At 43.2% G+C, this 27,372-nt stretch overlaps 2 protein-coding genes and 1 long non-coding RNA gene across 6 annotated transcripts; 1 reads left to right on the top strand and 2 right to left on the bottom strand.

Moving 5' to 3' along the window:
- Positions 1 to 4,113: 4,113 nt before the first annotated feature.
- LOC108131861 (uncharacterized) lies at positions 4,114 to 10,965 on the bottom strand. 4 transcript variants are annotated; one of them, XR_011441794.1, is made up of 38 exons: positions 10,723 to 10,965; positions 10,291 to 10,322; positions 10,063 to 10,157; positions 9,905 to 9,996; positions 9,740 to 9,847; positions 9,574 to 9,681; positions 9,386 to 9,516; positions 9,222 to 9,312; positions 9,057 to 9,164; positions 8,879 to 8,992; positions 8,713 to 8,819; positions 8,553 to 8,655; positions 8,404 to 8,490; positions 8,239 to 8,346; positions 8,073 to 8,180; positions 7,885 to 8,015; positions 7,721 to 7,811; positions 7,556 to 7,663; positions 7,378 to 7,491; positions 7,211 to 7,318; positions 7,046 to 7,153; positions 6,868 to 6,981; positions 6,702 to 6,808; positions 6,542 to 6,644; positions 6,390 to 6,479; positions 6,225 to 6,332; positions 6,054 to 6,167; positions 5,887 to 5,994; positions 5,722 to 5,829; positions 5,550 to 5,663; positions 5,384 to 5,490; positions 5,219 to 5,326; positions 5,042 to 5,160; positions 4,881 to 4,982; positions 4,674 to 4,759; positions 4,481 to 4,618; positions 4,325 to 4,425; positions 4,114 to 4,254 (listed from the first exon to the last, which is right to left on the bottom strand). It is a non-coding gene; the product is annotated as an uncharacterized lncRNA (long non-coding RNA). The 4 variants fall into 4 exon arrangements; XR_011441796.1 differs by lacking the exons at positions 6,390 to 6,479; positions 6,542 to 6,644 and having other exon boundaries at positions 10,723 to 10,964; XR_011441795.1 differs by lacking the exons at positions 8,404 to 8,490; positions 8,553 to 8,655 and having other exon boundaries at positions 10,723 to 10,963.
- A 4,089-nt stretch (positions 10,966 to 15,054) lies between these two features.
- On the top strand, positions 15,055 to 16,551 carry Chchd2 (Coiled-coil-helix-coiled-coil-helix domain containing 2). The gene is made up of 2 exons (XM_017251050.3): positions 15,055 to 15,228; positions 15,706 to 16,551. The coding sequence occupies exons 1-2, from the start codon at positions 15,182 to 15,184 to the stop codon at positions 16,142 to 16,144; spliced, it is 486 nt and encodes a 161-aa protein (XP_017106539.1). The 5' UTR covers positions 15,055 to 15,181; the 3' UTR covers positions 16,145 to 16,551.
- A 1,064-nt stretch (positions 16,552 to 17,615) lies between these two features.
- Positions 17,616 to 27,094, bottom strand: xmas (RRM_XMAS2 and SAC3_GANP domain-containing protein xmas). The gene is made up of 6 exons (XM_070276512.1): positions 26,888 to 27,094; positions 25,252 to 26,830; positions 22,671 to 25,198; positions 20,946 to 21,109; positions 18,747 to 20,868; positions 17,616 to 18,691 (listed from the first exon to the last, which is right to left on the bottom strand). The coding sequence occupies exons 1-6, from the start codon at positions 26,929 to 26,931 to the stop codon at positions 18,340 to 18,342; spliced, it is 6,789 nt and encodes a 2,262-aa protein (XP_070132613.1). The 5' UTR covers positions 26,932 to 27,094; the 3' UTR covers positions 17,616 to 18,339.
- Positions 27,095 to 27,372: the final 278 nt, after the last annotated feature.

Genomic DNA, 27,372 nt, shown 5'->3' with positions numbered 1-27,372 from the left:
TATACCCTTGCAGGTAAAACCGGATATATATCGCAAACATCGGATATAGTTGGCCGATCCTTATGGGAATAGGAATATATAATCCAATTTATTACAATACAAAATCTAAAAAAAGTCCCAAACTTCAATCTTCAAAAATACGAAAGTTGGTATTTCTACCAAAAACCATTTCCGATCGTTCAGTTATATGGCAGCTATAAGATATAGTCAACCGATCTTTATGAAATTTGGATCGGATTAACTGACCAAGAATATAATCTGTACCAAGTTCCAGCTTTCTATCTTTAAAAACACGAAAGTTGGGTCATTTCCGATCGTTCAGTTATATGGCAGCTATAGGATATAGTCGGCCGATCCTTATGAAATTTGGCATGTCGTAATATTTTGCCAAAAATAGCTCTCATGTCAAATTTGAACTCTCTAACTCTAAAAACACTAAAGTTATACCATTTCCGATCAATCAGTTATATGGCAGCTATAGGATATAGTCGGCCGATCCCGGCCGTTCCGACTTATATACTGCGTGCAAAGGAAAGAAGGGTGTGTGCAAAGTTTCAAGTCGATAGCTTTAAAACTGAGAGACTAGTTCGCGTAGAAACAGACAGACGGACAGACAGACGGACAGACGGACAGACGGACAGACGGACAGACGGACATGCTCATATCAACTCAGGAGGTGATCCTGATCAAGAATATATATACTTTATAGGGTCGGAGATGTCTCCTTCACTGCGTTACCCTCTGCAAGGGTATAAAAATATCTATATATCTATAGTAGATATAGAATGCCATTCTGCGAATATAATTTATCAAAATATCGCGTATACGTCACCGTGCCCCCAAAGTAAGTGGGCGGCCGTGCCGGGCCACGCCTCGAAGCGTTCAGCCCCCCCTACGTCAGTCGAAAGATTTATCATTGAGCGCCGAGTCAGCCAGAACAGAAGAATTCTTTTCAACATTTTTAGGAGGCTTTGACAGCTTACTTTTGTTGTTGTTGTCGCAAATTTCGCGTTAATTTCGCGGCAATTTTACAAAATATGCTTCGAAAACACTTTTTTCTAAAATAGTTTTTAATGCGCAGCAGGGGGGGAGGGGGGGCGGTGAATCGAAGACCGAAAACAAAATACGCAATAATAAAAAAGAAAAGCAAAAACAACTCGATAGTGATGAAGAGAGATGGAGAAAGAAAGTCTTCTCCCCTTGATCTTCAAAAGTGGGGAAAAGTGTCTCTCTCTATTCTCTCGCTATCGCCTCGTACTGCTCTGGCACTGCTTTATCGCTGTGTTGTTTTGGTTGTTACGCAAATGCTAAATTGCAAACCGCAAAGGTATTTTTTCAAACGGAAAGTGTGAAATGGAAATGCAACAGGGAAACAAAAACAATAAAAAAAAAAAACAAAAACCAAATCATGTGAGGCAGCTACACTGCAAAACAAAAGTCAGGTGTGGCCAGGTTATAAGATACCCGATACTATCCAGGAGTACAGTTGCCGACCAAGATACACTTGAGACTGATGGCTTTTAAAAAAAAAATAATTAGGACCATAAGGTCTTCTAAACCCTTTTCTGTGTACCAATATTTGCATATTTAAATTGAAAAAGGTATAACATTAACGAAACAGCTGCAAAAAGATTGACAATTGGCACTCGCCTCATAAATACAAAATCATAACAAGTCAGCACTCGGAAAAATGTACATACAAGTTCCGAGCGATATACTGACGGATATTGAAAGTCTTAAACCAGGTCGGGAGACATAAACCAGTTTAGACAACAAAATCATACGACACAGGAAGGAGCAACATACATACTATATGTATGTATGTATATACTACTTTTTGGAACCCACAAGACCAATTGAGACTTTTCTAGTTTGACATTCGACTGACATTCTATTTCCCCATAGGCCCAGTACCGGCCGTATCTCAGATATCAAATCTTATCGATCGGCGTCGTGATAAAACCTTTGATTTCGCACTTCGGTAGTCCGAGACTTTATAATGGCCAGTATTTCACGATATGCCAGATACGTAATGTTCTATAAAGATTGACGTATGTATGGATGTATTTGCTTGGTAATCGTTTATCTCAGAGACCCATAAACTGGCGAAAGAATGCAGATTTCTTAAGCTATTGTAGAGAGAAGATAAGTCCTATAATTTTGCAATCAAAGCAGATGATAGGGTTATAAAGATTCAGTTTCACCAACAGACACCAACCATTTCAACAAACACAATTATTAACAAATTAGGACAGAGTTGGGTTATAATTATAAAGAAAAGGCTAGGCTTAAAAGATTCAGATTCCAAAACAAAAAGACACCAATCATTTCAACGCACTAAGCACCATTCCAACAGCATTCCAACAAACACAATTAATTAGAAATCAGGGTTATAATTATGGGTTATAATTATAAACCATAGACAAGGCTTTAATGATCCAGATTCCAAACAAAAAGACACCAATCATTCCAACGCACTAGCCAACAACCATTCCAACAGCATTCCAACAAACACAATTATTTAGAAATCAGGGTTATAATTATAAACCAAAGACAAGGCTCTAAAGATCCATATTCCAAAACAAAAAGACACCAATCATTCCAACGCGCTAGCCAACAACCATTCCAACAGCATTCCAACAAATACAATTAATTATAAATCAGGGTTATAATTATGGGTTATAATTATAAACCAAAGACAAGGCTCTAAAGATCCAGATTCCAAATAAAAAGACACCAATCATTCCAACGCGCTAGCCAACAACCATTCGAACAGCATTCCAACAAACACAATTAATTTGAAATCACGACAGAGTTGGGTTATAGTTATAAGCCAAAAAAAAGTTTCTAAAGATCCAGATTCCAATACAAAAAAAAAACCAATCATTCCAACAGCATTCCAACAAACACTCTAAACACCACCCATAGATGGCTGCCGTCACTTCCTTTGGCGATCTTGTTTTTATGGTTGTTGTTTTCTGTGAACGATTACCGTTATTAGTTTATAACGCTTTTGTTTTTTTGTGGCATTTTTTTTTTTTTTGTCAGCTCTCTTAGGGAGGCAATTGACTCTGCCTTGTTTTACTGCCAAATTAGCGACTTTGGCAAAAAAAAACACAATATTTTTTATTTTTTTTTGTTGGCAGCGCTCGTGTTTCGCCTTGGAAACCCTAAACAATAAATTCTGCAGCTAAAATTATTTTAATTACGTTTTAATTTAAAACCGCAAATGGAACACTGAAGTACATACCCCACGCGAGAAAAAGGCAATAAAAAAATGAGTAATTAAGAGCCTCGCGAGGGGGAAAAGCGCAAAAAAACAAAGTGAGTTGTCGGCGGCATTGGGATATATATGTATATACCTATATATAAGCTAAATTGAGTGATATAATCCAGGTAATTGAGCTGGAGAAGATCTCAATCGGGCAGGTGAGTGTATCCCCCAGCTAATTGGATGGATGATAAATATATGTTTATGTAAAGTTTTAAGAAAGTTTCTCGTATTTCTTGATAGTTTATAAGAATCTTTTTTAATTAAACATCACCCTGATATGTCTGCGACTTCCAATTACAATCGTCAACAATACTGCGCATAATCATCATCGAGAATCGAGAGTCTGTCTCGAGTTCTGTAATTGGAATACCCCAGAACTTGAGCCCCAGACGTAGGACCCTGGCCCTGGTACTGCCCCCTCCCAGATCCGGTACAGTTGCCTCCGGCGGAGACCTCATCGACGGTCACGGCCACTCACTCGATAGATGATGTAAGTGAATGAAAACTGAATGATTGAATTGAACTAATCGCTTAACGAACCCAAATGCAAACCAATTGAGCGGCGGCGGTACAAACTGCCAGAAACTGCCTCTACCCCAATTAAGTGGGGAGACAGTCTTCTTCTGGAAGACACACTACATATCCGACTCTCTAGAGGAAATTGCTGGGCATACAAATTTATTTGATCCCAGACACTTGAGTCAATTTGCAGACAAGCGGGCACGAGACTTTGGTTAGGAATTCTCCAACTTGTTTGTCCAGCAAAGTGATCTGATCTATTAATGAATGAACCTGAAACTGGGGAATTCTTAAGTAAAAGACTATATAGATTTAGGCATTCAAATATCTTTTAATTCTCAGAATAGAAGAGTCACAAAGTTTAAAATGTGTCATTGTGTAGTAGTTTTGTGGAAAATTAATTCAAATAAGACCCAGGGAAGATGACAATAATGATTCGAAGACCACGATCGAAGGAGAGCCTTTTTAGGAAGAATTAGTTAATTAGTATATTAGTTAACACTAAGTGTGTTTTTTATTTTTAATACTCACAAGAAGAACAAGTACAAGAGAGGGTCTCCATGAGGAAATAATTAGAAAAACATCAGAAAATGGTTTAAAGGTGAAAAATAAAATCAAGAAATAAGGCCCACCTACAGGAAAGATAATATTATTATTTAATTTCAATTAGTTACTAAAATTACTCACTCGTTGGGGGTTTTCGGGAAAACATTTATCAGAGGAGAAAATTAGAGAGCATGGAATGCAGGTATTAGAATTTAGATACCTTTGCAGGGGGTATTATAATATAAATAATTAAAAAAAAGGAGAAAATCAGAAGGTAAACTGAAAGAAATACATTTTTAATTGCAGAATCAACATTATTAAAGATAATATTTACCAAAAAAAAACCATGGAGGCAAAAACCTTTGATATATGATATATAATATGAAAGTTAAAATATAGGAGGAAATCAGGAACCGAAACCTGGAGATAGAAAAGTTCGTGATTATATCTCGAATAAGCTATTAAATATAATTAAATTTTGCCAGACACAGCTAGTCTTCAGAATATATCAATTAATTTTAAGAAGTAAGAATTTACTTACGTGTGTTAAAGGAAGATGAATATTGGTAGTACTCGAATAAAATATAAGGAAATCAGACCCATTACTATGCGAAATTTCTACGCGGAAATGTAAAACCGAAGCCTGGAGATAGAAGTTTGTGATTATTTTCTGAATCAGCTATTAAATATAATTATATTTACCTCATAAAGCTAGTGATACGGTAAAGGAAGATGAATATTGGCGATACTCGAATAAAATATAAGGAAATCAGACCCATTACTATGCGAAATATTCACGCAATTGATGTCCACGGTATTTTCTTTGAATGGAAAAAAGCTCATAGAACGGAGAAATTAATGTTGGTTCACAATACTCACTATGAATATATTGAAAATAAAACAAAAATCAGAAAATCAGACCGGATGACAGACACCCCCGGACCGATGCTCCAGTTTACTTGACAAAGTTATGTTAAATGGTAAAGGCTGTGGACATTTGGAGTTAAAATTGAGGATTTAAATACTAGTGGAATTAATATTTACCAAATAAAAAAATAAGAAAAGGACAGTTCCAATCAGATCCGAATAAAATATAAGGAAATCAGACCCAAGCTATGCGAAATTTCTATGCAGAAATCTTAAAACGAAGCCTGGAGATAGAAGTTTGTTATTATTTTCTGAATCAGCTATTAAATATAATTATATTTACCTTAAAAGCTAGTGATGCGGTAAAGAAAGATGAATATTGGCGATAATCGAATAAAATATAAGGAAATCAGACCCATTACTATGCGAAATATTTACACAAAGTCCAGGGTATTTTCTTTGAATGGAAAAAAGCTAATAGAACAGAGAAATTAATGTTGGTTCACAATACTTACTATGAATATATTGAAAATAAAACAAAAATCAGAAAATCAGACCGGATGACAGACACCCCCGGACCGATGCTCCAGTTTACTTGACAAAGTTATATTAAATGGTAAAGGCTGTGGACATTTGGAGTTAAAATTGAGAATTTAAATACTAGTGAAATTAATATTTACCAAATAAAAAAATAAGAAAAGGACAGTTCCAATCAGATCCGAATAAAATATAAGGAAATCAGACCCATTACTATGCGAAATTTCTATGCAGAAATCTTAAACCGAAGCCTGGAGATAGAAGTTTGTGATTATTTTCTGAATCAGCTAATAAATATAATTATATTTACCTTAAAAGCTAGTGATGCGGTAAAGAAAGATGAATATTGGCGATACTCGAATAAAATATAAGGAAATCAGACCCATTACTATGCGAAATATTTACACAAAGTCCAGGGTATTTTCTTTGAATGGAAAAAGCTAATAGAACAGAGAAATTAATTTTGGTTCACAATACTCACTATGAATATATTGAAAATAAAACAAAAATCAGAAAATCAGACCGGATGACAGACACCCCCGGACCGATGCTCCAGTTTACTTGACAAAGTTATGTTAAATGGTAAAGGCTGTGGACATTTGGAGTTAAAATTGAGAATTTAAAAACTAGTGGAATTAATATTTACCAAATAAAACAATAAAAAAAAGAGCAGTTCCAAATCAGATGCAATTCCGGACTACAAACACCATTGGTCCGATGGTCCATCTGAGCAGGACTAAAGAAATTAAGTGAATTAGGGTTAATGTTACCAGTAATTATATTAAGAATAATACTTACGTAGTACAATAACAGTTAAATTAAGAATAAAGCAAAGAAATCAGGCCCCACTACTGTTCTGGAAAATCAGAACTGCAACGCGATTGTTGAGAACATCAAGTAGCTGTGGGCATTTGGAGTTAAAATTGAGGATTTAAATACTAGTGAAATTAATATTTACCAAATAAAAAAATAAGAAAAGGACAGTTCCAATCAGATCCGAATAAAATATAAGGAAATCAGACCCAAGCTATGCGAAATTTCTATGCAGAAATCTTAAAACGAAGCCTGGAGATAGAAGTTTGTGATTATTTTCTGAATCAGCTAATAAATATAATTATATTTACCTTAAAAGCTAGTGATGCGGTAAAGAAAGATGAATATTGGCGATACTCGAATAAAATATAAGGAAATCAGACCCATTACTATGCGAAATATTTACACAAAGTCCAGGGTATTTTCTTTGAATGGAAAAAGCTAATAGAACAGAGAAATTAGAAATTAATGTTGGTTCACAATACTCACTATGAATATATTGAAAATAAAACAAAAATCAGAAAATCAGACCGGATGACAGACACCCCCGGACCGATGCTCCAGTTTACTTGACAAAGTTATGTTAAATGGTAAAGGCTGTGGACATTTGGAGTTAAAATTGAGAATTTAAATACTAGTGGAATTAATATTTACCAAATAAAAAAATAAGAAAAGGACAGTTCCAATCAGATCCGAATAAAATATAAGGAAATCAGACCCATTACTATGCGAAATTTCTATGCAGAAATCTTAAACCGAAGCCTGGAGATAGAAGTTTGTGATTATTTTCTGAATCAGCTAATAAATATAATTATATTTACCTTAAAAGCTAGTGATGCGGTAAAGAAAGATGAATATTGGCGATACTCGAATAAAATATAAGGAAATCAGACCCATTACTATGCGAAATATTTACACAAAGTCCAGGGTATTTTCTTTGAATGGAAAAAGCTAATAGAACAGAGAAATTAGAAATTAATGTTGGTTCACAATACTCACTATGAATATATTGAAAATAAAACAAAAATCAGAAAATCAGACCGGATGACAGACACCCCCGGACCGATGCTCCAGTTTACTTGACAAAGTTATGTTAAATGGTAAAGGCTGTGGACATTTGGAGTTAAAATTGAGAATTTAAATACTAGTGGAATTAATATTTACCAAATAAAACAATAAAAAAAAAGAGCAGTTCCAAATCAGATCCAATTCCGGACTACAAACACCATTGGTCCGATGGTCCATCTGAACAGGACTAAAGAAATTGAATTGAAAGTGAATTGGGGTTAATGATACCAGTAATTATGTATATTAAGATTAATACTTACGTAGTAAAATAATAGTTAAATGAAGAATAAAGCAAAGAAATCAGGCCCCATCCCTGTTCTGGAAAATCAGAACTGCAACGCGATTGTTGAGAACATCAAGGGGCCCCCACAATAATAATAAATGGTTAAGGCTGTGGGAATTTGGAGTTAAAATTAAGAATTTAAATACTAGTGGAATTAATATTTACCAAATAAAAAAAATGAAAAGGACAGTTCCAATCAGATCCCAATAAAATATAAGGAAAGCAGACCCATTACTCTGCGAAATTTTCACGCAATAAAGTCCAGGGTATTTTCTTTGAATGGAAAAGAGCTAATAGAACAGAGAAATTAATGTTGGTTCACAATACTCACAATGAATATATTGAAAATAAAACAAAAATCAGAAAATCAGACCGGATGACAGACACCCCCGGACCGATGCTCCAGTTTACTTGACAAAGTTATGTTAAATGGTAAAGGCTGTGGACATTTGAAGTTAAAATTGAGAATTTAAAAACTAGTGGAATTAATATTTACCAAATAAAAAAAATGAAAAGGACAGTTCCAATCAGATCCAATTTCGGACTACAAACACCATTGGTCCGATGGTCCATCTGAGCAGGACTAAAGAAATTAAGTGAATTAGGGTTAATGTTACCAGTAATAATATTAAGAATAATACTTACGTAGTACAATAACAGTTAAATTAAGAATAAAGCAAAGAAATCAGGCCCCATCCCTGTTCTGGAAAATCAGAACTGCAACGCGATTGTTGAGAACATTAAGTGGCTGTGGGCATTTAGAGTTAAAATTGAGGATTTAAATACTAGTGGAATTAATATTTACCAAATAAAAAAATAAGAAAAGGACAGTTCCAATCAGATCCGAATAAAATATAAGGAAATCAGACCCAAGCTATGCGAAATTTCTATGCAGAAATCTTAAAACGAAGCCTGGAGATAGAAGTTTGTGATTATTTTCTGAATCAGCTAATAAATATAATTATATTTACCTTAAAAGCTAGTGATGCGGTAAAGAAAGATGAATATTGGCGATACTCGAATAAAATATAAGGAAATCAGACCCATTACTATGCGAAATATTTACACAAAGTCCAGGGTATTTTCTTTGAATGGAAAAAGCTAATAGAACAGAGAAATTAGAAATTAATGTTGGTTCACAATACTCACTATGAATATATTGAAAATAAAACAAAAATCAGAAAATCAGACCGGATGACAGACACCCCCGGACCGATGCTCCAGTTTACTTGACAAAGTTATGTTAAATGGTAAAGGCTGTGGACATTTGGAGTTAAAATTGAGAATTTAAATACTAGTGGAATTAATATTTACCAAATAAAACAATAAAAAAAAAGAGCAGTTCCAAATCAGATCCAATTCCGGACTACAAACACCATTGGTCCGATGGTCCATCTGAACAGGACTAAAGAAATTGAATTGAAAGTGAATTGGGGTTAATGATACCAGTAATTATGTATATTAAGATTAATACTTACGTAGTAAAATAATAGTTAAATGAAGAATAAAGCAAAGAAATCAGGCCCCATCCCTGTTCTGGAAAATCAGAACTGCAACGCGATTGTTGAGAACATCAAGGGGCCCCCACAATAATAATAAATGGTTAAGGCTGTGGGAATTTGGAGTTAAAATTAAGAATTTAAATACTAGTGGAATTAATATTTACCAAATAAAAAAAATGAAAAGGACAGTTCCAATCAGATCCCAATAAAATATAAGGAAAGCAGACCCATTACTCTGCGAAATTTTCACGCAATAAAGTCCAGGGTATTTTCTTTGAATGGAAAAGAGCTAATAGAACAGAGAAATTAATGTTGGTTCACAATACTCACAATGAATATATTGAAAATAAAACAAAAATCAGAAAATCAGACCGGATGACAGACACCCCCGGACCGATGCTCCAGTTTACTTGACAAAGTTATGTTAAATGGTAAAGGCTGTGGACATTTGAAGTTAAAATTAAGAATTTATATACTAGTGGAATTAATATTTACCAAATAAAACAATAAAAAAAAAAGAGCAGTTCCAAATCAGATACAATTCCGGACTACAAACACCATTGGTCCGATGGTCCATCTGAGCAGGACTAAAGAAATTAATTGAATTAGGGTTAATCTTACCAGTAATTATGTATATTAAAATTAATACTTACGTAGTAAAATAATAGTTAAATGAATAATAAAGCCCCATCCCTGTTCTAGAAAATCAGAACTGCAGAACGATTGTCGTAATTTAAACATAAAGAAGCTGAGGGAATAGAGATATTAATTTAAGTTACTTAAATTATTTAAGATACTATGTATAGATGTAGATAGTCAAAATCTGATTTAAAGACATAAGGTGACAAAAGTTAATATTTTTAAAAAATAAATATAATTACCAGGCCCATTTTTGTAGAATAAAATAATGAAGCTGAAAAGGAGAAAAAAAAAATAAAAATATAAATATTAATAAATAATTTTGTCAATAATAATAAATAATAAAGAAATGAATAATAAAGAAATGAATAATAAAGAAATGAATAATACATAAATCAATAATAATAAATAAATAGTTTTTTATTATTTTGAATAATAAAATATTAATATTTATTATATTAATATTAATTATTATATTATTATATTAATATATATTAATTATTTAAATTTATTTATTATTATTTTCATATTATATTTTTTTTTTCATATATTAATATATTTTCAATAATATTGAATATTCATTTTAATAATTATCAAAATAATAATAGCGAAAAAAAAAAAATAATAAATGAATATTAAATAATGCTGAAAAATAATTAATATTAAATAAATACCTGATTAAACACTTTCACTTTTTAGACCAATTTATATTTTTCATTTTTCAAACTATTTAATATTTTTCACAATTTATTGAAAACTTTTTATTTATTTTATTTTATTATTTAGACCCGAACTCGGCGAGGTCCGGAGACGAACTGATTTAATTTTGGGCTCCGGTCAGGGCCCTTGAATTTTGGGCAATGCCAATTCGGTTCAAGGACTACTTGTCAGGAAGCTCAAAATGCCACGACTTCTGTGATGCAGAAATTCAGGATTTTTCATTTTAAACTGTTTACACAGAATTGGTCACACTTAACAGAGAATCTTAAAAAGAAACCCATCTAGAGGATAATTGAAAACGATGATGATTTATGCCGGGGCATGAGGATGAGAACGACTCTACTGTGGGTGGGTGGATCGGAGCATGTGGGGGGTATAAATTAAACACCTTTCCGAAGCGCTATAAATAATAACAATAACAATAACAAATAGCGGCCAAAACAAACGTAAACAACGAACCATTTTTGGGTGCAAATGGGACACACACAGCTCGGCTGATAACCGCAAAAAATGTCAGTGGAGACAACCTGGAATAGATCACGTTTCTGCATTTCTCACACCCCACCACAATAATACTACCCCCCCAACCCAATAGCTGGATCTGGGCCTCTTATACAATCCACCTGGACTGGACTTGGCTCCGAGTTCTAGATGGGGGATGTTCCGGGAAGTGCATCATCAACAACTATAGTGATTCTTTAGAATCTTGATAGAGGAGGCACTACTGCAATTGGATATTGGAACACCATGACACTATGACTATGATTTTTGTTTACTTTCAGTTATTATTCGATTGCAGGTGAGTGACCAGACCCGACTATGAACTATATATGTATGTATGTATGGCGGAACTTTGAGCTGCCCTCCCCAGTCCATTCATTCATTTTGCAGTAAACACAATAGCCAGAACCAGTCATTTAGCAACTATTCCCAGCCAGGGCCATTTGTGGACTATACTACGATAATTGCAGCTAAAAAAAAAAGAGAAACGAATGCAATTCGATCTCGAACTGGATATCGTTGTCTTCCGCTATTCAATTGCCGTAAAACGCAATTTCGAACAAGTTGCATAAGATCCAGATATCCAGATATAGATGAGGGGTTTCAATTGCCCCGGGGATTACCAAAAGAGATCAGAGAGAGAGAGAGTATCTCTGTAATATATTATATCTCAAGCTTGAAATATCAAATATTCGAAGCCCCCTCGATAAGCAAGGGTCAATTGACAAGTGGCTTGGTTGGCTAATCTACGACGGATTCGAATGAATATAGTATTGTATTGCCCCCCAAAAAAAAAAAAAATAAATATTTCACACTCCCCGGGGCCTGGACCCCGGATCACGAGCTGTGTGCTCTTTTCTGGCGTTATTTGTTTACGATTATAAACAATAAACACATTTATGACCGGGCCATATAAAAAAAAGAATGTGTGCGAATTTGTACGGGGGATCGAAGCTCCGTCCGGGTTCCTATCCCCCCACAATACTGGGTACTGGGTAGTGGGTACTGGAGAGTGTAATTAGAATGGTTGCCGAAAACCCCACAGCTGATAAGCTCACATGCCAAATAAAAACTCGGAATTTTGGAATGAATCCAAGAAGAAGTCTTGCTCTGAATAGATCGGAGGTTAATGGAAGGTTGGAGAGATAACTTTATTTCCGGACCACCACGGGTTCTCGTCCCGAGGAGATCATTGTCGACAAACCACTTGACTGATAAGCCCCAGAAATAGGAATTTAAATTGTAATGCTCCATGAGCCAAAAAAAAGACCTCTATGGCTATACTATTATCGTTTATTGGTTCGGTCCCTTTGATTATTGACTTTTGACTATTTACTATATGTACTTCTGGGGCCGACCACCAAAGTCTTAAATTTTCAACTCAACCCACGCAAGATTAGGCCTCGAGGGAGGGTTGATTCACCAGCAGAAGTACTTGGAATATCTCCACGTTTTTGCCAGAGATACTCTATCTTCGAGATAATCAAATTTGAATGGGGCTATGGGAGGTATATATTTGGCCAATTTGTAATTATTTCAGATAAGGTGTGGCGTCGTTTAAAGTTTCTAACTACCTACCTGGCTACTAAACTGGTAATCCCAGTGCATAGTTTTCACTAAAAACAAGGGAAAGTAAAAGTGCCAAGTTCAGGCGGTCTATCAGGCGATAATACCATCAAGACCCCCGATAAGCCCTCTATTGTACAGACCCTAATTAATTCATGTTTTTTTTTTTTTGAACCCTCTGGATGGGCCCTATATCTATTGTTCCCAACCAAAATCTGTCAATTCTGTTGCCATAGTGGATTAATATTTTTGGGTACTGAGATTGATAACCCCCCCCCCACACACACACACAAACACTGGAATTTCATTATTTATTTATTTTTTTTTTTGTCAAGAGTCGAGTGCTTTTGGAGTGAATATTGGAGTACTCCCCCCCCCGGGTGGGCTTATCAGGTGCAAAAAAAAAAAAAAAGGGGGGCGGGGATTGGTCGGTGGGGCAACTAAATCGGCGCAGTTGCATAAATCAATCGATCGTCGAGAACTTTCCCTATCGAGAAAGGAATTCGATAACGCCAGAAGTTCCCAGACGCAGGCGAAAGTTTTGTGCCCGGACTCCGGATACGGTTTTATTTTATGGGTTGCCCGCACCAGCTACTACAACTCAGTGCAATATATGTACATGGCTGATCCGCCGAATCCGCGATAACGGATCGGCCGGACCAATAACCTTGAGATTTCAAGTGTCTCAGCGGGGGAGGAGACATGAAATGTCGGCTTGGAATTCACAGAATCACCAAATACGGAATGGTATTTATTATCGGGAACCTTATCGAATTTATGGATGGACAATATCAGGCCATTTCTGATTCTATGAATAGTAATAGCCATCAAATTGTTTGTTTTTTTTCTTCAGAACTTCCTAACCTCACAAATCTTGAGCTTTTTGCTTTTGTGTGTAACGGTAAATCGCATACATATGTAACGGCGGTACACGACAGCTGTTCCTGTGCGTGCGTGCCTGTGGAGGGGAGTGGAAAAATTTGGTGGGAATCGATATCAATAGCCCCGAACGATGGTCAGATAGTGTATGTACTAACTTAGTGGCTCAACGCTGTTGGCTCTAGTTGATGGTTAATCAATGTCACTTGCTTAAATATGCGAACATAACCTCAAAGGGCACGCGCCGCCTACGGCCGAGCTAGGAGGAAGGCGCATGCGAGGGCGACGGCAAGTAGTGGCGGGCCGAGAAGGACGAAAGTGTGTCAGCCGGCATCCATACAACCCACGAGCACGCCCACTCACGGAATGAAATCCTCTCCCAACGTCAAAAAGCGTGGGAGTGGCGGAAGGAAAGAAAAAAAAAAAAAAGAGGATTTTAATGGTAGGAAAAAAAAAAATACCAAACTGATTGTGCAATCTAGAAAAAAAATTATGAGAGGGCTTGAGCCCAGGCAGCGCCAGCCACACATGTTTGATATTTTTTTTTTTTCAGAGTATGCTAATCAAAGCAACTACTACTATGTACTTATCAAAGGCGGCACAAGAAATTTGTAATTGTTTTTGTTTTTTTTTTTGTGTTCGGTGTTCGGTTTTCGGTTTGGGTGCTTCTTCTTCCGCGTTTCGGTGCCCTTGAGTTTGTCCTTTTTGAGCAGCTCTGCTGGCGGAGCAGTCGACGTGAGCAGCAGAGGCGGTGGCAGCGCTGGGAGCTTTCAGCTGTTATACGCTGCGCATGTAAACTGGTTTTGGTATAACACTTTTATCCGTTTACCGAGAGAGAGAGGATAAACAATGAGAGAAGAAGGGGGCGGGAGAGCCCGGAGAACCCGGAGAGAGCGCGTGTAGGAGGCTCGTCACCCGGCCTGCGCATGTGTTGGTGTGTGTGTGTCTGTGAGTGGAATTTTCTCTTACAACAAAACCCAGCAGGTTATTACAAAAATATGTAAATTATATATGTAAAACTTTTCCTAAAAGCTAGTTGGTTGAATTTATAATATAGAGATAAAGTATTTAAGAGTTAATTAATAACTTATTTATATATGCTTAAAAGAGGTAATTCAGTACTATATTTTCAAAAAGTCTTCAAGAATAAGGGTAATCACCCAAAAACACGTTCAAATTTAAACCACCCGCCCTTAGGTGAATTCCCGTTAATATAGAGATGCCAGAGGTAGCATCAAGGCTGCCATATATGAGGAAAACCATCGCCAAGCTATCGATAACTTTTTTCGTCGATAACAGTGCTGCCACCTGGCGAAAAAAAACAGGCCGAACTTTCTCGTCGAAATCGAATTTCATTTATAAGATTCCGACAGCCATCATTCGAGGCAATTGTCAAGCAGCAAACAGCGAAATTTTCGTGTGATTTTCAGTCAGAAATCAAGTAAACAGTTAAACCAAACAAACAAAATGGTTCGTCGTGGACGTTCTGCCAGCCCCCCGCCATCCGCTCGTCGGTAAGTTAACGAAATCCGGAAACAAAGCACGGGCCAAGATAAAGGAAACGACAAAGCGCCACCAGGAGGAGGAAGAGCATTTCGTAATCGCCTGAGGATCGGAACATCATTGTCTTCCGATACCGGGTAGCATTCCCTCACCCACCGTCGTTTTGCGGGGCACCTGAAAAATGAGTTACGGTTACGTAACCTATAAAAAATAAGAGCATTGGAGGAGACCCCATAATGTGGGATGTTCCAGTGTTGAGGCCTTGGATTGTCAAGGTTCTACCTGAAGCTCTATTGTTTCCTCTATCTTGGCTAGTGTCTTAAATGCCTTAATAGTTTTTTTGACCCATTCCATGGGGTTACCGAAGAGATAAGCTATAACGTTTATAGAAATGTGAGAATAATCTCAGAATCTGTTATGACTTGGCCTATAAAGGTACAAAGTTCAGCGAAGACAACTAATAGTAACCATACTCTTTCCAATTACAGTAGCGCACCGGCCCCAGCTCCCGCACCTGTGCCAGCACGTGCCGCAGCCCCACCACCACCACCGGCACCCGTTGCCGCTCCACCCAGCGCCGTGGGCATGCCGGCACCCCAGCAGCCGTCTATGTTCCAGCAGATGGCCGCCACCGCCGGTGGTGTGGCCGTTGGATCGGCTATTGGACACACCGTGGGCGCGGGCATCACCTCGCTGTTCAGCGGATCCGGCGACAAGGAGGCAGCTGCTCCAGCACCCGCCGCAGCGGCCCCGGCCCCCCAGCAGCAGTACTACGCCCAGCAGCCACAGCAGACGGAGCCGCAGGGTGCCTGCGCCTGGGAGATCAAGCAGTTCCTCCAGTGCGCCCAGGGTCAGGCGGACTTGTCGCTCTGCGAGGGATTCAACGAGGCGCTGCGGCAGTGCAAGCAGGCGCATCACCTGCAGTAGAGGCCGCCCCCCCAGATAGACCCACAAACTACCCACTACCTCGGCAGCACAGTATGGAGCACAGACACCTTCCGGGCGCCGAGCGCTTGTTTCTAATTTTCGTTTAGTTCTAATTGTTTTGATGAGAAGGCATCCAAAAGAGAGCATGTTTTAATGTAGTGCGAAGAAATGTTGAATAGATATGTTCTCCATTGGCAGTTTCCCACTGAATCCCCAGCATAATCCACTTCCGGTAACACACACTTCCCTCACCCTTTGGGATTGCCAATGGAAACGAAACAAAAAAAAAAAAAAATCGAAGCCAGTGTTTTAATTGTTTTTCCAAAACTTTAGCTAAGTTTATTATTTTATTTCTTAGTTTCTATTTTGGTTAAGTTTTCAAATAAGCCACAAAAGATTCTGTGAGACGACTTTTGTTTTCTTTCTGGAAATGAAAAGGTTTCTTTTGTTGTGAAATAAGGGCGCAAAATGAGCCTGCACTTCTATAAATACCCAAATCGATTCACATTCCCCCTATAATATAGACCCTTCTTCTGGGCTTCTTAGTCACGTGTCTGGGTTGTTTTTGTTTTTAAACGAGAGGTGAGATCGCAATTTGCGTCTAATTTGGTGAAATTTGTGGAACGTAAACATGTTTACAAACCCCCACATCTATATATATATATATATGTACATCTACTATATAGTCTACTTTTCATATTTATAGCTAATCGTCATTAGTCATAGCTGCTCCTATATGTAGGTTTTGGGACTTTGATTTTGACGAATGCTTTATAGGCTTTTACAGGCTATAGAGATTAGAGAACCGATCTACACATCGGTTTAAGTATTTCTCTTAGGAATCTGATAAATATTGAAAATATATACAGATATATAGCTGCTGCCAGAGGGCGATCGAGGCATTAACAGGGTTTTCGAAGGGAATCCCCCAGAAAAATTGATAAAAAAATTAAAAAAATATTTGGTTTCCATATTTTGATGCAGAATTATGGCAAATCGGTCTAGAAATCGTTTAAGGTATTCTTCTTGAGAATCGGATAAGAATTGGCTGAGATATACCCTTCGGAATGGGCCATAGGGGCCTTCCTTGGGGATTCCCTCCAGGGGATTCCCCAGAAAAATTGAGAAAATATCTCAAAAATATTTCATTTCCATATTTTGATGGAGAATGATGGCAAATCGGTCTACAAATCGTTTAAGGTATTCTTCTTAAGAATCGGTTGAGAAATGGCTGAGATATACCCTTCCGAAATGGGCCATAAGGGCCTTCCTTGGGATTCCAAAGGGGATCCCCCAGAAAAATTGAGAAAAAATCTCAAAAACATTTCGTTTCCATATTTTGATGCAGAATGATGGCAAATCGGTTTAGAAATCGTTTAAGGTACCCCGCTCAAGGCTGAGATACACCCTTCCGAGTGGGACATATAGACACTCCTAGGGGGGGATCCCCTAGAAAATCGTAGATGGGAACTTTTTCGAGGCATACTAGAAATTTTGCGCTTTATTTCAAGACCTACGGCAATGTGTCACGACAGTCGTAAGAAGTCTCAGAATCCGAGTGTTGTCCACATCCGCGTCCGGACCGACAGATTGGCTACTGCGAGATGTGGGAGGATGCAGGCTGACTGCAGGATGCGGGACACGGGATGCCGGTGGGATGGGACAACATCGTCGTCGCACATCTTTGATTTTGACGTTTGGGGCAGCACACTAGGGTCTTGACTGAAGAGAGCTGGTCAGGATTCCAGACCAATACGCCTCGCGAATCCATTAAGGTTAACGAAGTAAAACGACTAAGCCCACCCTAAGGGGGGGGGGGGTGTGGCAGTCAAACGATAAAAGTGTTGTCTTGCAACAAAACGAGGTCCTTGAAGGGCCACTGAAGGGATTGCCAAACGCTCATGGACGGCTACTCCGAAGCGTCGATTCGAAGATTAATTTGGAATTTTTTTTAGGAAATTTTCTGGCTTGTGGGTTGGTGGTTCATGTTGTGGGGGGGGGAGGGGATCTATAGCTTCTTATGCGGGATAGTGTTCCGAGACTGCATACTCCGGGCTGAGCTCCAGGAGGCGTGTGCTAGTGGTGGTGGTAGTGGAGCATGTCCTGGCATTTCACTCCTCAATTTGGTTAATTGCTGGGTCGATGGGCATCGGGATTGGGTTCTAAACTCCGGCAAGGAGTGTCTAGTGGTGGTACTAGAAGCGCCACCGATGTTCAAAGGTGTCCTTCTTGGAACGCGCCCACTCCCACTTCTCCTTGGTCATCAACATGGCCGCCGTTGTGGGCGGTTTCAGGCTCGGCACTGGGGGCGGCAGCCTGGCCGCCAACTTGCTGACCAGCGGCTGGTTGCGCATGGGTATCGGCTTGCGGAACGAGTCCATCCGGACGTACATTTTCGGGTCCTTGGGATCGGGTGTCTGGACTTTAGGACTCACCTCTGGTCGCCTGGGCGGGTGGACCGTCAGTGGCTTCTTGCTCTCCGGCTTGGGAGGTAGCCCGCCCCTTGCATACCCAGACCCAGGCTCCTTGCGGCTTGGAATCCCATCCCTGCAGGATAATCATTTGGTTTCCGTTTCTAAAGCTACTTGGGGGAGATACTCACTTGGTTAGCAGCTTCGTGCACTGGTACATCCTAGCTTGATTGGCCTGCATCGAACTGGTGGCCACCGCCTTCTCCATGATCCTGGGCGCCTCCAGGTCCTTGAAGGGATTGGGAACCTCGTTGACAGTGGCGCGATATGACGTCTCCACGCGGCGGAAGGACTCGGTGGGCGACCGCTTGAGCTTCGCCTTCTGCAGCTCGCCCAGGGCGACGACCTCCTGCGCCGGCAGCTTGGACCGGCAGCGGCTCTTGGGCGCGGCTCGCTCCTTGGCCTGTCTGTGCTTGGAGTAGGTCTGTTCGACCAACCCTGGTGCCGCGGAGGTCGAGCGTCTGGCGCCCGTCTTTCCGGCCACCATCGAGGCGTCTCGGCCCAAGAGGGTCAGCAGTGATGGCTTCTTTACGACTTGGACGACGCGAGGCCGCTTGGCACCGTCCATGTGATGCAGGTTGATGTCTTTGCCGGACGAGCGGAGGTTCATCAGCGCGAGGCCTAGGGGATCGATGCCCACAGAGGTGCTCCGCTCCAGGTCGGGGCCCGGAACGGTCGAGTAGGGACGCACCGGTCCCAGGGTGGCGGGCTCCCGGCTCAGCGGGACGTGGCAGCGGCCCTGCTCAAGGAGTTGGCGGGTGGGGGCGTTGGGCTGGTACTCGATCCGGTAGGGGGTGGCGCGGGACTCTGACACAGGTAGCAGGTCGGCTAGATGTTGCTTAAGCAATGCTCGCTCCGCGGGCCGCGACATCGCGGCATCCACGGGCTTGCTGCTGGCCTTGGTCGGTTTGGGGGCCGCCACGCCTCCCTCCCCCACCTTTGATCGATTCTGGACCTTTGCCTCCTTGGCGGTTGACCCTTTCAGCGACAGCTGCCGGGATCGCGCCCTGGAAGACTCGCTTACTGGATGATCCTCCTCGTCCTCGGCCTCCTCCAGGCTTTCCAGGCTATCCACGCTGGTGTTCGACTGTCGCAGTCGGCGAATCCGGCCCTGGTAGCCGTGCTCCTCGGCCAGGAGCAGGTTCGACTTGGCCGCCTTGATGGTCGGCAGGAGGGAGGGCTTCTTTCGGGACCCCAACTGTTTCGCCACGCGCCCTAGTCCACCCCAGGGGGACATCTTCTTCATCTCGCTCCACACCAGGGGCGACTGGTGTCCGTCTTCGTCGTCCTCGTCATCCGACTGCCGCGTTACCATCTGGGCACTGGAACTGTCGCTGTTGATCTGCAGGTGCTCCTGCTCGACCGGCCCGCCCTGGAAGTCGGGCACCGGCAAGTGCTCCTCGGAGCGCCGCCACTCCTCCAGCTCGGAGATCGGCACCGGATCGAACGCCCGACCGCGGTGCGAGTACCGGCGGTGACGGCGCAGTTCCCGGCGCACGCTGGACTGAGCCATTGTCCGGCCGCTCCGGGTGGCCTTCAGCTTTTCGAGGAGATGATCGCGGCGTGGCTCCGCACCTCTGTCCTCGACGGGCACCCACTTGGCGGCCAACTCTGGCTTCATCAGCTCCAGCGTCTGCTGCTGGCTGGTGTCACTGTCGTCGGAGTCCTCCTCGTCGTCCTCGTAGCCCCGGCGGGGAACCTCCCCCAGCTTCGAGTTCGACCGACATCGTTCTATGATCAACTCCTCGTGCTCGGCCTCGGCCTCGGTTAGCTCCAGTTGGGGCACTGAGCGCCGCTTCATCGCATAGCACCGGTTGGAGAGAAAGCCTGTCCAGATATTCGAGGAAGGCAGAAGCAGGGGTCGCAGGTTGGTCTTCCGCCAGTGGTGCCAGTGGCGGGCCTGCATTGTCTTGGGCGCGTACCGGCTGCGAATCGGCAGACGGCAGTTGGATGAACGCCTCGTGACCAGATCGGTGCTCAGGAACCGCATGCTGGAGTATCGCTTCAGGATCACCACGGCCAGCTTGCGCTCGAGGCGCGTGCTGAAGCTCACGTAGGGTCGCCACAAGTCCCCCTGAATGCCCGATCTACTTACCAGACTGGCCATGTGCCGGGGCCACATTGTCCTCGATTGTGGGCCGTATAGTTGGGTGACCATCTCCCGGAGGGCACCGCCCGTGTTCTGGCCGCCGCCTCGGGATATGTTGATGGCAGCGGTGCAGGTCTGACGGATAACGGAGAACAGGCGTCCAGCTGTAAAGGATCAGTTTGTATGTAGATCTCTGGATCTCTAATATCCGGAAAAGAAAGACTCGCGACGAAGAACTCACCTTGCTGGGGCCGCACCACTTGCTTTTCCGCATGTGCCACTAGGCTGTGCATTTTCCAGGCAATTTTACTCGAAACGGTTTTCAAAATTGGATAAAAATCGTAAAAACAAAATAGAAAAAACGGAAACACAAATAGTTTGGGGAGGTGGATGCTTTCGCCTCGGAGCTATAAACTAAACTGAGCCCAGGACGGAATGTTCGGCCCCAGGCCATCTTGACAGCTGTCAACCAAGGTCATGGCCTGCTCGTTTTTTTAATATTTGAACATATTTTTTCGTTGGCTTACTAACGAGCCTTATTCAACAATCGATAAATAATCGATAGGTATGCAGAAACCTATAAATAGTCCGAAAGTTCTTAAAATAATCGATAATTATTTCAAAATCATACAAGCACTTGAAGAAATACCTAACTTTTCTTCGGTAAAATCGATAGCAATCGATAAATAATCGATACGTAGGAAAAAACCTAAAAACAATCCATCAACTGCCGAAAGTTCTTAAAACAATCGATAATTATTTCAAAATCATACAAGTAACTGTCCTTTCGTCGAAAAAAAAATCGATAAATAATCGATTGGTAGTTAAAAACCTAAATATAATCCAACAACGGCCGAAAGTTCTTAAAATAATCGATAATTATTTCCAAATCATACAAGCACTTAAAGAAGTGCCTGCCCTTTTGGTCGAAAAAATCGATAGAACTCGATAACTTATCGAGAAGTAGGCAGAAACCTATACAAAAATCCATAAACTGCCGAAAGTTCTTAAAATACTCGATAATTATTTTCAAATCATTCAAGTACCTGTCCTTTCGTCGAAAAAATATCAATAAATAATCGATTGGTAGGTAAAAACCTAAATATAATCGAACTGCCGAAAGTTCTTAAAATAATCGATAATTATTTCCAAATCATACAAGCACTTGAAAATGTACCTGCCGATATCGATAATTAATCGAGAAGTGGGCAGAAACCTATACAAAAATCCATAAACTGCCAAAAGTTCTTAAAATACTCGATAATTATTTCCAAATCATTCAAGTACCTGCCCTTTCGTCGAAAAAAAATCGATAAATAATCGATAGGTAGTTAAAAACCTAAATATAATCCAACAACTGCCGAAAGTTCTTAAAATAATCAATAAATACATATCATATACATATCATAATCATTCAAGTACTTGACCTTTCGGCGACCAAATCGATAACAATCGATAAATAGTAAAAACCTCTATAAATAATTGTCATCATCTCTGGAATGTTCTTAAAAAAATGGATACTTAATTAAAAGTAACAAAAACACTTGAAAAATATTAAATATTCGCCCAAAAAAAAAAAATCGATATATAATTATTGTATAATGACACAATTGCGGCGTTTAAATGTATTACAGAATAATTGGTTTGACTTATCTACGGACTTATTCCTAAAATGTTGTATAATCTTTTATGTACCAATTATCGTGGCTGGTGGGAGCGTTGATGCCATCTCGTTCAGATTGCCTCTTCCGTCTCGCTCGCTCTCTCTGTATCAGATTTAAGGTATCAGGTTTCACTAGATTTGTTGGATTAATTCGAATAATCGGCCTAATTTCATTTACAATTCCAATAAAAATCCTATTTCCGAATTAAAAGGTCTAAAAGATCGAACATTAATTAATTAAAAGAAACCGATTCTAAGCGGTGGGGGGGTGGAAGGGGCAAGGATGGGGTCTAATCCCAAGGTTACTCTTCCAGGCGCTGGCGCTTGGACGTGGTCTCCGGGTCTATGGGGTCGCGTCTCACCAGACTCTCCAGCCTCTTATTTTTAGCTTGCTTCTCGCTGTTCAGCTCGGAGAGGATGCGACGGTTCTGGAACCGCTCTAGGATGGCCTCCGCCCGGCTGATGACCTCTTGGACTTCCAGTTTATCCACCATCTGCACCTGCGTCTGCGCCATCGCCTGATCCTGCTTCTGCTGTTCCTCCAACTGCTCCCGCACGCTATCATTGTAGTCGGGCTCCTCGAACTCGTAGTACCAGTCGCTGAGAAAGCATTTCCTCATGGTGGCCCTTTTGAAGACTAGTCCCTGACGTTCCCGCGGCTCCCCGCGGAGCAACCACTGCAGCCTCTCGGTAGCGAAGACTTCCACCAGGCCGAGGTAGTCCCGGGGTGTGCGCTCCAGACACTTGATGGCCAGCATAGAGATCATCTCCACCAGGTCCTCCTGCTGCGACTGTGTGGCGTAGTCCAGGACCCACTGGCACTGCTCCTCCTCCCGTTCGGGCACGGGCCTCATTGTGGGCATTTTAGCGCGCTCCAACAGATCCACGATTCTCTGGCGGCGCTCCGGTGTTTCCCATCCAGGTTCAAAGTACTCCAGCCGGCTGGTGTTTATGGCTGCGAGTCCCGACAAGGGTTCCACGAAGACGCGCAGCTCCTCGGGCAGCCGGGGAGCGTGTCTCAGGTCCTCGCCCAGCACCAGCTGCATGCGACGCACTGCCTCGTTATAGAGCCTCACGCAGTACTGGGGGCTCTGGCGACATCTCCTTCGGATGGTGTCGTTGTACTTCAGCCGGCGGAAGAGCTCCTGTCCGAGGTGCCAGATCAGCAACTCGCGAAGCTCCCCTTGCTGCAGCTTCGGGACGATCTTAGCCCTGCCCAGGAACTCGACGGCGCTCCGGATGTGAGATAGCAAGCGCTCCCGGTTGTTTCCAGTATATCTGAGTGGGAAGATCCTCCAGTGGCGAAGGCCCATCTCCTCCAGCGGCGGCTCGGGATCATCCAGTTGGGTATATGGATATTGCAGGATCAGGGCCACATCCGGGCAGCCACTGGCCTGGACGAGTTGCTTTAGACGCTGGCCCAGTTGGGGAAAGTGCGAAGCTTCAGCCAGGCAAAGGATGCCATCGGCATCCTGAAGATCCTGCGGATCCCAGTGGTCCCGGACCTTCACAACGCTCAGGGCTACGTTCTGGGCCAGTCCACGGATATAGCCGCCGGGCTCCATGCGGGCATCCGGCGCCTGGGGCTGCTGCAGCAGTCCTCGGTCCAGGTCATTGTTCAGCTGAAGGCCATCGTCTCCGGCGGGCAGCATAATTAGAAGCTTGTAGAATCGCCGGGCACCTGGTACCTTAACGGGCAGGCATTGGGCCAAAACGCGCCACAGGTCCAGCTTCAGCCAGGTCTTCTCCTCGAGGCCGGCTAAGAGCTTCTTGTAGTCGCAGGCCTCGCCCTGTCGGTAGCGCCGAATCAGGCGCACGGACTCCTCCACATGGCGCTCATCCAACAGGCGTTTCGGGGTCTCCGCCACGAAGCTCAGCGGCAGCTGGTTGAAGAGGACATCCTTCTTCTGCTGGATGCCGCGGTAGTTGCGCCAGCGACGCCAGTATAGCCGCATCAGACCCTTTTCGTAGATAGCCTGCTGGTGCTCTTTCTCCGCCAGCTCAGACACGACGTTTTCCACCAGGTCCTGGTAGCACTGATAGACTGCCTTCTGCAGGGCCAGCTCCTGCTGGCACATCTCCTTGATGGCGCCATTGAGCAGTTCCCCATAGAACTGGTTGGTCAGCTCCGTTTGACGTTTCTTCCTTTTAAGCTGCATCTCTCGCCGTTCCTTCACGCGCTGTTCCTTTTCTCGCTGTTCCTTTTCTCGCCTCTCCCTCTCTTCCCGGAGCCTCTCCTGCCGCAGCATCTCTTTCTCCTCCTTGATCCGGGCCAGCTCCAGACGGCGCTGCCTTTCCAGCTCCTGCTGCTCCTGTAGCTGCTTCTGCAGCTCCTCCTGGCGACGCTTTAGCTCCTCGGCCTCCTGGAGATGGCGCAATTTCTCCTGGCGTACGCGCTCCGCCTCCTCCTCCTCGGCCTTTCGAAGGGCCTCCATCTCGGCAGCCTTAAAACGCTGCTCGGCCAGCCGCTGCTGCTCCTCCAGTTGAGTCTGGCGCGTGGGCTGGGGCAGCACGAAACGGAACGTCGTAGAGGGCCCCGCTGCGGGCGCTGCCGGAGCTGCCATCGGAACTTTAAAGAATGAGTCAGCGTTCGGTGGTCTATGGAATGGCTGGGTCGTCCGGGCAGGCGGGGGAGAACGGCGGTTTGCCGCCGCCTCCATCTCGGCTTGCATGCCGGGCAGCTGGTCCTTGGCCTCCCAGGCTATGCTCTTGAGGACACCGTGCTCGTTGAAACTGTTGTGGGGTCGGTGGTTCAGGTAGAGGGATTTCGGAGGCAGGGGCTCCCCGCTGATACACTCGCCAACGGACAGCTGGCGCTTGGACTCCACCAACTGGAAAAGAAAGTATTTACTTGAGAATAGTACTAGTTACCTGAAGGACCTACCATTATCTGTCGCCTCAGCTTGTACTCGGACTCCACGGTGTGCATTCGGGTGAGAGGGACACGCCCCGCACTGTTCACTTTCAGACCGTAGTGATGCACGAATTCGGCCGCCTCCTGGGTGTCGCCGCAGCCCAGAATCTGGGAGACATAACTGAGCGGTAGCGAAGAAACCTCGTTCTTCCGGGGTGCCCTGTAGGCCATGATCAGCCGCTGGAGGGCAAGGACGCGGAGTCGCGTGAAGTATGTGACCAGGATGCAGGCACTAAGGTAACTGGTCTCCTTGTCCCGCAGCAGCTGGAAGAAGCGGACGATGTTGGTGTCCTGGAGGGCGAGGTAGAACTGAATGGCCTGACGCACGTCCTTGCAACTCTGCAGCTCGGCCGGCAGCTGGCCAATGTCCCAGAGGAAGTTGGCATCCGCCAGGTTGAGCAGGACGATGTAGCCGCGGAATTCCGCCTCCTTTGGACACTGCACACCCTTCAGGCGCAGATCGTGGTACATGTACTTCAGGGTCTGCAGGCACTTGGTGAGATTCTCCGCATTGATCTTTGAATCGAAGACGCTGGGATCCTCGGCGACTAGTCGGGCGGCGCAATGGATGTGGAAGCGGGCGCACTGCTCCACCAGCTTCACAACGCCCAGGGAGCAGAGTTCCTGCTGGGTAATTTCCTTCCGGATGGAGCGAGTCCGGTCCCACACGAAGTGAAACCAGTCACCCAGATGCAGGTCGGGGTTCTCACTAATGTCCATCATCTCGTGCATCAGATAGCTCATAGTCATGTGGAGGGCGGACTCGCCGCGCAGCTCGTGGGCGAGGGGTGTCTCCTGGTCGGCGCTGCTGCGCGAATACTGCTTCAGAGCCCGTTCGTGGCAGATGAGCTCATCGGAGTTGGGCTGTAGCTCGTAGACGGCCACCTGGCGCTGGAATTCGCGCAAGGCCCGTTCCTTTTCTGGGCACATGTCCGGGCAATATCCCTCTGTAGCTGTGCTGGACCTTTTTTGGTTCTGGGAGCGCTTGTGCGACTGGTTCAAACGCAGCAACTTGTCTCGGGCGTCCAGAACGCGATATCTTTCTTCGGCAGTGTGGGCGGGACGTCGGAGTAGGGACTCCATCTCCCTTTCTTGTTGTGTGTGCGGACGGTCTCTGTTGGTGGTGGTGGTGGTTCCTCCTCCTCCTCCACCGCCTCCGCTTCCTCCATGCGGCAGTTTGGAGGTGGATGCCTGTGAGGAGGACTGGGATTGGAAAGAAGTAGTCCTCTTGGTCGTAGCCTTTCCCGCCGAATATTCGTTTCTCCATGGTGCGCTAAGGGCACTGAGCTCAGCCTGTACTTCGGGGTCTACCCACTCCTCTGTCTTTTGGGCGGGAGAGTTCTCGTTCTCCGCATAGGATATGTCAAACTTGCGGCCGTTAAAGGTGTCGCCCTCCCGCAGGGCCCGCTCCGCCTCTGCCTCCGTGCCATAGCTTACCGTACAGGTCATTCGGCGGGGTCGCAGGACAAAGTTAACGAGCGTTCCAAATCGCCCGAAATGCGACCGCGCCACAAATTTGTCGAGGAATAGGTCCGGTATGTTTTTGCATCTACGCGAAGGGAAAATTATGTGATCTTAGGGTATTAAAATAGATGGAAGTACGCACAGTAGTGTCTTGTAGTTGTAGGCGCCAGGGCGGATATCCGCCATTGAACACCGAGGGGATTTCTATTGAAATATTTTCTTGCAAAAATCGTCTATTGTTTTGGAGGTGGTCTCGTCTGGCCTTCTGACCGGCGTGACACGAAGATTCGCGACTCGCGACTAGTGATGGTAGCTGGTTTCCCGCCTAGTCGCGTGGATGAAATTTTCTATTTTATTTTTAAGTTACTGAATATTAAGTTACAATTTCTGTTTTTTTTTTTTCTAGAGCTGACGTATTAAATTTATTTTTATTTTTTTATAAATTTAAAAAAAATCTATCGCATAATATCGCATTGGTATTTTACTAGAGCCGAATAGTGTGGCCAACTATCGTTTGGAAGGAATGCGCTCAATAGCCTTTTTTCCAATAGCTAGATCCAGCTAAAAAAAAAAAATACCAAATGCCGCCACACAGCCACACACCTTCCAGGTGGAAGCCATCGTCGT

This window comes from Drosophila bipectinata, chromosome XR (genome assembly GCF_030179905.1).
Source record: "Drosophila bipectinata strain 14024-0381.07 chromosome XR, DbipHiC1v2, whole genome shotgun sequence".
In the NCBI taxonomy this organism is placed as follows: domain Eukaryota; kingdom Metazoa; phylum Arthropoda; class Insecta; order Diptera; family Drosophilidae; genus Drosophila; species Drosophila bipectinata.
Note: the sequence above shows the minus strand (reverse complement) of the source record. Positions and strands in the feature narration are given on the sequence as shown.